At 39.6% G+C, this 12,645-nt stretch overlaps 1 protein-coding gene across 1 annotated transcript; it reads left to right on the plus strand.

The window, feature by feature from the left end:
• The first annotated feature begins 576 nt into the window (after positions 1-576).
• On the plus strand, positions 577-6,643 carry LOC137272631 (acid-sensing ion channel 4-B-like). The gene is made up of 8 exons (XM_067805027.1): positions 577-734; positions 1,458-1,995; positions 2,578-2,676; positions 3,256-3,436; positions 4,262-4,318; positions 5,396-5,558; positions 6,164-6,255; positions 6,435-6,643. The coding sequence occupies exons 1-8, from the start codon at positions 577-579 to the stop codon at positions 6,578-6,580; spliced, it is 1,434 nt and encodes a 477-aa protein (XP_067661128.1). The 3' UTR covers positions 6,581-6,643.
• Positions 6,644-12,645: the final 6,002 nt, after the last annotated feature.

Genomic DNA, 12,645 nt, shown 5'->3' on the forward strand with positions numbered 1-12,645 from the left:
CCTGTCCTTACGTAAATACAAATAGTAGTGACCAGTGTATCTAACACAAATATATTGGACTTGCATGAGTTTACAGAGTTCATAAATGGTAAAAGGTTATCAAATTGTGAAGACAGTACTCCCACTTTGAAAGGGATAAGAAGGTGATACTTCAAAACAGACCAGATGTTTGTTTTCGTCTTCGTCTGATATGCCAGTAGCAGACGTCACGGCCGGTCTGTTGTCAAAACAAATAAATCTGACCACTTTTTTGTTTGGTAACATTTTATGTGGCAAGTCGGTACGTCCAAGTTCGATGTGGCAGTGATGGAATGAGAAAAATGTAGTTTTAGGGGAGGTAGGGAATGAATTAAGGGTCGGTCGGGCGATGACAAACAGCAAATGAAAATTCAGCCCAAAGTGCATTCATACTTTGTATTCAAAGGGTAGTAGAGTCTTACTCGTTAGCGTTAGTGATGACACCAGGTGATCAATCTAGGTGCGCCACTAGTGTAGGTCACAGATCTGACTGTTTGAATGTGTTCTTGCTCGTTGTATGTGGATTCGATATAAAATACACTTTCGCTTTCAGGCATAATGGATGAGAAGAGGGCACACACCGTCACCTCTGATGCACATCGCGCTTCGCCAGCATATGGACTTAAAGATCTGTGGATTGAATTCAGCCAGACTACAGGCCTTCATGCTGTTGATAAGATTAAACTCCCTTCATGCAATCCGTTTTCTGTTCGTGGGTAGGTGTGAGGGTGTTATACATGTACATGCGGACTATATATGACCGTAAATATCAAGACGAACCATTCTTATAATTATCTTCATATGCACGATGTAATACTAACATGTACATATAAGATTACTTTTAAATGCTTTCCGGACGAACCGGAGACTGATATTTTATGAATAACTACTACTGGAAAAGAGTAATGGATCTACTGATTAATTTCATAAGGAAATCATATAAATATCTGAAGTAAGTTAGTTATCTCAAACAAACAATCAACGTTTGTTTGTTTGTTTGTTTGTTTTTGTTTTTGTTTTTTGTTTTAAATCGCTTTTGTTTCTTTTTATCTGCATATTTAAGTCAGCATATTTGTATCCTCCAGCTCCTTATTCACATACAACAAACACTTATATAGCATTGTGGTCCGGTACGGTGTAGAAACTGAGACCACACTGTATGCGTTTCAAACAGAATATATATAATTTGACACATTATATACAAGCTATTTTATTGGGATTTAAGCGATAAGGCGCCGTCTCCTCACATCTCTGAAGCAGGTACGAATCCATCAAACCACATCACATTTGTTTGCATCTTGCATGGCTCATTGCATTTGCCCCAATGATTCTGGAGAAAGAATTTTCTAAATTTTCCCACAGAATTTATAATGTACTCATGTTTCTAGCGTGGCATTTGTGGGCAAGGACTTCCATTTTTAGTCTTCTTGCTTCAACAGGTTGGTATGGATCTTGGCCTTGTGTTCAACTACGGGGTTTCTCGTCTATAACCTTGTCACAGAGATAGGAACCTACTACAGCTACCCAACCGTCACCAAGATCACCCCCCAAATCAAACATTCAATCACATTCCCCGCCGTCACTATCTGCAACAGATGCACCTTCAACAACACTCGCCTTGACGTCTACCCAGAAATGGAGAACTATTTTTTTAATATTTCCCAAGGAATGGCGGGAAAAGACTCATTTTCTCATCTGACTTCAGAAGTGTTTCAGGGACCGTTGTCTATAGAATGGTTGAAGAACATGTCAATGGAAGGCTCCGAGATGTTGTTTAAATGTGTCTTTGGTGGTGACATCTTTAATTGTATGACCGATTTCAAACCTATTTTCACTTATGAGGGGCTCTGCCACACCTTCAACTTCAATGCCAATAAAAGTGTGTTCATGCCAGGTGACGAAGCAAACCTCATCGTCACTTTCAACATCAACCAGAACGACTACACCTTCATCAGAAACAGGGCAGCAGGGATTAAGGTAAATAGCCTCTGCACAAAGTAACACCCCAGCGGATTAACGCCGTGTGCACATACTTCAAATTGAAAAGCAAACATCGGAAGCTTCATTGTTGAAGGTTTGAAATAAGCAGCTAACGGTCATTAGAACTGACAGATATTATTTACACGTACATAAACTGGGTTTATCTTATCAACATACCGAAAAGATGAATTTGGCCACATGGTCTCCATGAATTGATTCACCTGTCAAGACCTTGACCTTTATTTATTTAGAATGGCTCTTCCGGCTGGACCGGAATTGATCACCCATAAACTGCTTAATTACAACCACAAACATTTTATGCTAATCCGATGGTTAAATCTCCACTGAAGGTTACGAAAACTACTTTTCAGGATTCTGATTTTGTGTAGAATGTCCCTCAAGCCCACATCCGTGTAGGAATAATGGATCAAAGTAAAGCTTCCGTTCCATAAACATTTGAGTAGCTGGTTGGAATCTAGGTTCATGTAGCAAACGTTTGAGTATGCGTGCTCAAGATTTTTATAAAAAGTTCTTACAATATAAAAAGGAGAGAAAGAACTGTTCTGTGTATGTTTGCAGATACTCCTCCATCATCCGGACGTCAACCCAGACGCCAGTTCCACTGTCGTGACGGCTGCACCCGGGTTCTCAACATATGTTGCCATACAAAAATTTCAGGTGGGTATGTGTGTGTGTGGGGGGGGGGGGGGGGGAGGGGGGGAGGTGGGGGTGTGGTGTGTGTTGTAGGCCGCACTCAGAAACATTGCAGCTACATGGCGGTGATGTTTAAATTTCGAGGCTACACTTGTTGCTGAAGTCCAGTTCCAAGCCACGGGTGACAGGTCCGTCTGCTTAAATATAGGTGGGTATGTTTCAGTATATATTCTAAATACTTGGTGACACACTTTCAATATTAGGAAGTCAAGGAAAGATCATAGTTATTCCACTAAGAACGTTTGGATCTCTAGAGAAGAATGATCAAACTTTGATAAATTTCATCATGTAATCAGCTTCCTGTAAATATTTAAATATTTAATTTATCTTTTACTCATTACTCATATACTCATTGACATGCATACATCGTCGTTTCCGGTTACGCGTATATGAAGTAGTTCATTAGTGATGCTACTACACCGCGTCATTACGTTAGGTCGCTGTATATAAGGTTGTCATATCCTCCACAATGCCCAACCTGCTGCATGCATTTGGCCCCCAATTTCAAGACATTTCAAATACATCATTGCCTTTTGTTTCTAGTATCACTACCAGCCCTCCCCCTACATGGCATTTGATGACACTGCTTGCTTGGACACAAAGAGTCCCGATTTTGTGAATCCCCTGAAGAACTACTCACCCTACACCTACGACCATTGCTTCATGGAGTGTATTCATATGACGGCATTTAAGCTGTGTGGATGTGTCGGACCGTATGTCCCAGGTAGGTGTAGGACAGATTTGGGAGACATTCACATATAAAGACTTAACAATGTTATATTTTATATAACATGCATTCATAGTCTGCATGGTCACTTTCGGTCAGCACCTGCACCTGCATATAAAGTTTAATGAATGTGCAAACGTGATTATGATATGGCACAATAAAACAAACATTCTAAGGCCAATCAATCCAGTATTTTCTGCACAAGAAAAGGACACGTGGTGTTGTTCGCGCGTTTAACCTTAAGACTTATGAACTTAATCTCAACCTTTAATGTGTGTAAATATACAATAAGTAGTCGGAAATTAACACGAAATGGTGCTAGTTTGCTGTGTATTTCGTGTCCATCTTATCCAATGCTATGTTCGCCATCATACTCTACACCTACGACCATTGCGTCATGAAGGGTATTCAGATCGAAACTATTTAAAGAGTGTGGACGTGTTGCAACGTACGTCCCAGGTAGGTGGTACTCACACCACGGAGACACTTACACCACGTGTGCAAATGAGGCGCAGTCCTATAGGAACGGTGCCAGAACCATTTTGAAGGATGCCAATAACCCTCCACAGAGCCGTTAAGTAAGGTTAGACAAAGTCACATACTAAGTAAGTCACTTGACCAGGGTGTTGACACATGTTGACACTCGTCTGTCGTTTGAATATATAGAATCGTGCTTCGACAGGTGAGTGCAAATGTACGCTGTAAGTGCAAATGGACTCTGTGAGTAAACTTTCTCATCTCACACTCTCACGAAGAAAGTGTTGTCTCACATGTCGACAACTCACCATGGTTCTGATTTTGATTACTTTATTTCTATTTCAGTGGATGGTCTTCTGTGCTCTCTAGTGAAACTCGATAGTTGTTACAATCCTGCTGTCAGTGAGTATATTGGCTACTTATCCCTAGGACAAATAGGACACACACAAATGCAGACAAATCCTGCGACAAGAATACATGGTCGTGCAGTTTGGTATTGTGATTTGTTATAATTAGGATTAATTTGTTAAACGTATCATACCAACTAGACAAAGTAAGTGAGGAAAAGAAATTAAGAAGACAAGACATACGTGAGCCTCACGTGAAATCAGTTCACTGCTGATGGCCTACACAATGTCATTGGAGTCTTTTCCCCAAAAACATTAGTCACCTCAACCTACTGTTTCACTGTTACAAGAGATTAAAATAAGCAAGGGTCTGTGACCTCAGGACAAATCAAGCATTTTGATAAACACACAGAGATCAAGATTGTTGTATAGACAATCCCCACAGTGGCTTGTCTTTCAAAGAACCTTTCTAGATCAGCTTCAAACATTGCTAGCTTACAACGAGACATGTGCTTCGTACAGGTTTTTTAAGATGATTAAAAAGGTTAAGTTATTTTTCATTGCAAAACTGTCTCTGATAATTAAGGATAGACTTCCTTGTTATTAAATGCTGACCAAGCAGTCAGTCCCCAGTACGCCATCGCCATAGCGTCGATTGCAAGAACTGCTTCCATCACAAAACTTGCAGATCAGGGATCGTCTTGAAAACCCCCTCTGCCTCGCTAAAACTGTTTAGCTGTAAATCTCTTTAGAAAGTACTTCATGTTAAGAAAAAACACACTTCCGGTTTCAAGAAAAAACAACATGAAATGACAAAGTGGAAAGAAACGACAAAAGATTTCTTGTTTAGCATGAATACATTGATCCACTATTCAATAGCATCAGGTGTGTATATTACACAGACATCTTGTTGAGGCTTAGACTTTATCAATCAACTCTTATAGTTGGTTGAAAACCACATTCAACAGCTAACCTGAGTCAAGACCGAGGTCCTGGTTGGGTAACCCAGTGGTTGAAACTGAGGCATACCACTTTGCTGAGACTACAAGTATCGGCTAGTCAAGTTGTTGTAGTGTAATTGGAAATATCTTAATCGTGTAAACATTACTTAAAGTACGTTTTTTTTCACGAGGATCGTTGTCCAAGAATGGTACCTTTGTGGAGGAGTGTAGGTGTCTCAGCGAGTGCGTGTTCGACAGGTACACAGCCCAGGTGTCCTCCAGTTCCTTCCCTGCCGACAAATGGGAATCTTCGCTTCTCAATGACACGAGGGCAAGGGACAGGGAGAGTATGACGTATGACTTTCGTGTTTTTCAGACTTTTTAACAAATTTTAATAGTAATTTTTAACAACTGCTCATAACACATTTGGGATAGTTCTGTCGACTCTAGGAGATATGACATTGATGTGAAAATGTGTTTCGTCGTTAACATACTCACACTATATCTTCCTTTCAAGCCGTAGGTTTCAATCTTGATGAATTTCGCCCATATCCACCCAAATTGCACGGTTCAGTACTTCACAAAAGCTTCAATGTCGACCTTTCTTGCTTCAAACATAATGGTTTATTGTTGAATTATGTTGGCGAAAATGGGTAATGCCTTCTTAAAAGTATCGCTCTCGGCACACCCTAATAAAAACTTTGCCACTCAGGCTTCAAAAAGAACGAGTACACCGTTGTTAGGCTGACCTCATATCGGGCACGTAAATGGCATCTGATCAGCCTATGGAGTTGTCCATCCCTTTGAGCTCACGTCGGTGGTGACTGCTTTGAATTGCAGGCTGACGTAGATGTCGAGCTATTGTCTTTCACTGCCATGTTCATGGGTTTTGAAAATGTCAGCGGCCTTACCCCTAGAAAATGTGCTAGAAATGTATAACTATTTGTTCTGTTATTCAGAAGCAACTTTCTGCAGCTGAAAGTGTTTTACGACAAGATGATGGTGACATCTATCACACAACAACCTCAATATACCGTGGCATCTCTGTTTTGTAAGTATTATTTCACAATCAGGTATTATCCACTTGTTAAATTCCCATGTGTCTTTTAACCTGGGAACCTGGAGTCTGCACCCTATGACAACGGTTTATCTGTTAATGCCCTTTTCAAAATTGTTAAAGTTCATTTCTGTGACGACGTAAATGTTGATGTGATGGTGTTGTTGTTGCAGCCAATGTCGGGGGTCAGATGGGGCTGTGTCTCGGAGCCAGCATCCTGACAGTGGCAGAGATCGCGGAACTCCTGGTATTCATCATCATCTTCCTCTTGGACAAATGTAGAGGAAGAAAAGCTCGTAACAGAATCAGCAATTGGTAGAGAACGCAGTTTCCCCTTACATGTTGTACCCAATACAGCTATCATGAAGAGATACCTTTCTATGCCCCAACACGTGTCGTTCTGGTTGTTGTTTAATGCCGGTTGAGCTATTTTCCAGTTATATGACAGAGGTCTGGGATTAGTGTCTGGATCAGACCATCCAGTGACCATCCAGTGACCAACGTCATTAGCATCGATCTACGTAAATTGAATACGATTTTTAAAAATTTTTTTTTTACTTTGATTCTTTCATTATATTACATGGCATTGTGCACGGGGCCACTAAGGACGATTCCATCGTTCACCTTTGACTTATGTTAGGAATAGATCTGACGCTTTAATTTATTGACAGGTGTATGTATAATCGACGGGTCAAAATGTTAGTTACATGTATTCCTAAGACGCTGGACGTGGTGAATGTTCTTGGAAAATCTGGCACATGGCGCCACGTTTCGTTTTGTTTTTATTTTTGTGTGTTTGGTTGCTGGTTGGTTGGTTTTGGAGGGTTTTTTATGGGAGTGTCTCGACTGTTATAATAACTGCTAACAAGTATTTGCATTTTACACAACAAGCCAGATCAGTCTGTTGATGTTTCTTAGGCTTCGTGTAATATTCTTTGGTGACTGGAAATTGTCTACGAGAATACTGTTGTATACCTTCTTGAAATTACCGATACATGTTTTGGGGACATTGTTGAAGATTTGGTCCGGATCTTGGACATCGATGAACCATAGATACCCACGTGAGCCTTCGCATGTATTTGTTGTTGGTGATGTTATTTCTGTTGTTTTTCATACTTAAATGGCGCGTTTCTTAAACTAAGTAAATTGTTTCCTAAGTTATAACTATGTTCCTTGTTAAAGTTTGTAAACCCAAAGGGTGAGCTTCAGTACACCACGGAACCAAAAGGTTGGGTTTCACACAGTGCGAGGAATCGGACGCGGGTCTTGGTGTCACCAGCGGACGCTTTCTCCACTAGGCCATCCTACCCAACATTTCAGCGATATTGGAGCGGTTTGTAAACAACTGAGTGTGGTTCAGACAATTCAGTGATGACCACCAGGACATTCGCAATTGAGATACTGATATGACTACTTCTGCTAACCATGTCAGCGAACCTGAACACCCGATCCCTTTTGTCAGTTCTTCCGAAAACAATACCAACTCCAATCTGGATCTTCACGGGTCAGTTAACCCGTGAAGGTCCCGGGGTAGAATAGGCCTTCAGCAACCCATGCTTGCCATAAAAGGGGACTATGCTTGTCGTAAGAGGCGACCAACGGGATCGGGTAGTCTGGCTCGCTGACTTGGTTGACACATGGCATCGATTTCCAATTGCGCAGATCGATGCTCATGTTGTTGGTCACTGGATTGTCTGGTCCAGACTCGATTATTTACACACCGCCGCCATATAGCTGGAATATTGCTGAGTGCGGCGTAAAACTAAACTCACTCACTCCCGGGTCAGTTACATTATGGGGGCTCCAAACGTGAATTCCAACACAACACTCTGGTGAAGAATCGAACCTACTGGGCTACCCTCCCAGGATAAATGGAAGACGAAAATGAGATTGCATTCCCGTCACGAACAGTATTTCAAGTGCATGACCCTTGGTTACCCAAAATGAAGTCGAAAATCTTGATTGATGGTAAAGCTTACAAGCACGTATGGGGCTATAGTGTTAGAAATCTATAATCATAAGTCAAACACTGGGTACCGGATCCTGGTACCTATGGAGTATCATGTGGAACTATTGCCACAATATACCACCAAAGTGAACATACGTCAGTGACCACCTTAATGTATATCGTTTTCGGATATGGATGTCACAACAAAACTCATGGGACATATTCAAATTTTAATTCAAAATCTTTACCACTATTTAAACCAAACCAAACAGGAGGTGTTGATTTATATTTGATAAGTACCAGTAAAAATAACCTCCCAATCAACGACGTTAGAAAAGAACTTTCCATCACATCACGTATTCATGTAACTCTACAACGGTAATATAAATATTTCATAACAGACATACATACCAACGTCCTGCGAGGGGTCCAATCCACCCATCCCAGATCCACTAATTAAGAACGCGGCCAGATATAGTCCCATCAGACCTCGTTCAGTCATTCTCTGATAGGCATAGCCCAGAAGGATTTACTTTACTGTACAAATATTTAAATGAATACAACTCTCTAGCATAATTGTCCCGTGAGATGTGCAACTGCACATACCAAAGTCTGTTTTCGACTAGCTCTTGTGGCTCTGGTTATTCTCAAGCACTAAGTTTACTACTTGTTAATGCTTGAAAGATGAGGATGAACCATTCATCGAATGCATCCGTTCTCTGGGGATACTTCAAAACTACACCGAATCTACTTTCCTGTGAAGCCTGTTACATGTGGGCGTATAATACATACAGTCCTCTACGAAAGCCTAATGCTGCCACTTTTGTAGCATAAGATATTTTTTTTTCAAAGACAATTCTCGTTACTTCAATTATTTACTCGTTGTTTCGAGTATTTTCTCGTTATTTCAATGATTTTCTCGTAACTTCGAGTATTTTCTCGCTATTTCAAATATTTTTTCGTTGCTTCGATTAATTTCTTGTTACTTCGAGAATTTTCTCGTTGCTTCAAGTTTCTTTCAAAAACTTGAAATTTCGAGTACTTTCTCGTTATTTCAAATATTGTTTTCGTTGCTTCGATTAATTTCTCGTTACTTCGAGAATTTTCTCGTTGCATCAAGTTTCTTTCAAAAACTTGAAATTTCGTATTTTCTCGTTGCTTCAAGTTTCTTTCAAAAACTTGAAATTTCGAATATTTTCTCGTTGCTTCGATTCCTTTTTCTTAATTTCTAAGTCTGATGGAGATAGCATGTATATTTTAGGAGATCTGCTCCGAGCAAGATGACATCCTCATAGTCACAGCCTAAGTCACATGTCCATGGATACAGCAAAAAAATAAAATTCATATCTGAGTATAACCATCAAATGGCACAACTATGGATCATGCTTGGTACGTGTGCCAAATTTCATGAAGCTAGCATGTATAGTTTAAGGAAATCTTCTCCGAACAACATGACACCCTCATATCCACAGCCTAAGTCACATTTGGGAAGAAAGCGCAAAAGCTTAAGGTTCATATCTGGGTTTAAACCCCAAATGGCAAACCTATCCATCATGCTTGATACGTGTTCCTAGTCTCATGAAGTTATCATGAATAGTTTAGGAAATATGCTTGGGACGGTATCGACCCCCCAAAAGACAGACCACTTAAAACAACACATTTTATGGTTGGTTGCACAAGGCTTAATTTAGCTGTGTCGTTGAAAATTGTGGTATGTGTCCTGATACAAAAGACAACATTAGGTTTAGAAATGGTTATACGACCTCTGGCCATATGAAACTTTAAGTGTTATTGAAATTGTTCATTTAATATTTTCAAGAAAACTGCTTCGCCACATGTTGTATGTGGAGACTGGAAGCAAAGCAATTCGTACTGATATTCATACCAAAATGGTATGCTTTTGGAGCAAATTGACTTCAGTCAAATCCTCAAAGTTATCGAATATATGGTATCATTTCACAGTTAAGTCTTATTTGCGGTTCACTCCAAAATGACCGACCTCCTGTAAGATAAATTCAGTGAGTACACTAGTTAGCTCAGCCATGCTCTCCACCCCTATTCCATTAATGAGTTCACTTGGAGTCAGTACATAGTATACAGTCTTTTCAATCTTGGAATTTAAGCAATACTCAATCATCAAAAGGATTTCATTTCACAATGTATGAAATGGAACTTATTCCAGAACCTTATCTTAAATTAACCTTACAAAGTAGAATTTCACTGAGAAAATATAGGACAACAAATCATAGGTTACCAATGGAAACAGGGCGCTGTCTGAATGGTTTGAAAGAAAGCCGACTTTGTAATCTTTGTAAACAAGCCATATGTGACGAATTCCATGTTTTACAAATATGCCCACCACTTGTCGAACAACAACGAATATCATTTCTGTGTGAATCCCTCTACCTGTACATGTATCATGAAATGTGATTATCAACCACTCACTCTCAAATTATCCAAATATATGACACACTGTGCCTTTTCAAATGATATCATGTAAATATATTAATTATATTCACATATACAGGTATGTTCTATGTTTCACCTTTTGTGTTTTTGAGAAAAGAATGAAAATTCTGTTTGTTCTTCTACCAGTCACTACAGAGTATAGTAACAACACATTTCCATCTTTCTTAATTTACTTGTAATTAGAATGAAAAGTAGTCGAGAACTGAGTTGCTTGAGAAGCTGAGAATGTTCTCAGGCACTTTTAATATAAAAAGTCTTAATATAAAAATCATAATTCATTACATGGATTAAAACAAAGTATAGTTTCCATATCTGGGCACATGTTATTATTATCAGCTTTTATTATCAGCCTTATGCAAACAACCCTAAAGTGTGTTGTTTTAAGCGGTCTGTCTTTTGTGAGGTCTGCTTTATGGGAAGATAACGCGGTTGCAAGGGTGCGCATCCTCCCTATTGAACTGAAAGTTTGTTTTATGACCACTGAAACTCGGGTGGTGTAGGGTGTATGATGTAGCTTGTAGGATGTGTGTGACTATGAGGATGTCATCTTGATCGGGGCAGATCTAAAATATACATGCTAGCTTCATCAAACTTAGAAATTAAGAAAAATAAAATCGAAGCAACGAGAGCATATTCGAAATTTCAAGTTTTTGACTGAAACTTGAAGCAACGAGTAAATATTCGAAATTTCAAGTTTTTGAAAGAAACTTGAAGCAACGAGAAAATACTCGAAATTTCAAGTTTTGGACTGAAACTTGAAGCAACGAGTAAATATTCGAAATTTCAAGTTTTTGAAAGAAACTTGAAGCAACGAGAAAATACTCGAAATTTCAAGTTTTTTAAAGAAACTTTAAGCAACGTAAAAATACTCGAAATTTCAAGTTTTTGACTGAAAATTCTCGAAGTAACGAAAAATTAATCGAAGCAACGAAAAAATATTTGAAATAACGAGAAAATACTCGAAGTTACGAGAAAATTATTGAAATAACGAAAAAATACTCGAAGCAACGAGTAAATAATTGAAGTAACGAGAACTGTCTTTGAAAAAAAAATATTTTGTGCTACAAAAGTGGCAGCATTAGGCTTTCGTAGTCCTCCATATGCATGGGTAAAATCTTGTTTGATTCTTGCGTGGGTTGACATTCATCGCCGAATCCTACGTCCCACTCTTAAGCAAAGCTTAAACTTCATAATGTGGACATGACCTCACCAGCCGGCTATTCTGCATGCGCGCGCACACACGCACACACACACACACACACACACACACACACACACACACACAACCATTAAGATGGCTTCGTTCAAGATAATCTCGAAAGATGTTCGATGGGGTTCACAGCGGAACACCAAGCGGGCCATGGGTTGTTCTAGTTGCCTAATTCAGCAAATGGGCGATGTCGCCCGACAACTTTGAGGACTACGTTCGTCATTTATGGCAAGGGGATGACAGGGGGTGCACAATATTTTGTCACCAGTTTTCATAGGCGTTTCAATGGTGATGTAATAAACGTTCAGATCAGCAGTAGCTTGATTGGGATTTAGAAGCTGGTGGGTGACATGACAACAAATGGCATGGAGTTACAACTTCTTTGATGTTTAAAACACGACGTTTCGGGGCTACTTCTTGCCCCTTCATCACTCACCTGAATGTAAATCCATACCATTTGTTGTCATGTTCAGATCAGCGGGCCGCAGTCTCCTCTTGATGGTACACCAGTGTCCCCCTCTCCATTTCTCACATCAGACTATCAGTTCAGAAAACTGTACTCCAATTGTGAAATTCTCCAGTCACCAGGATATTTCAATATTTATTTGTTAGATGACTTTGGATCTCATTAAAACGCGATCCTCAGGATTGTATATTACCAAATGAACCATTTTGCTACAGGCCAGTGACAATCTGTCTTGATTCCAATATCTGATGTTTCCAATTGCTTTCTCTGTTTCCCTGTATTCACGGTATG

This window comes from Haliotis asinina, chromosome 2 (genome assembly GCF_037392515.1).
Source record: "Haliotis asinina isolate JCU_RB_2024 chromosome 2, JCU_Hal_asi_v2, whole genome shotgun sequence".
Lineage (NCBI taxonomy): Eukaryota > Metazoa > Mollusca > Gastropoda > Lepetellida > Haliotidae > Haliotis > Haliotis asinina.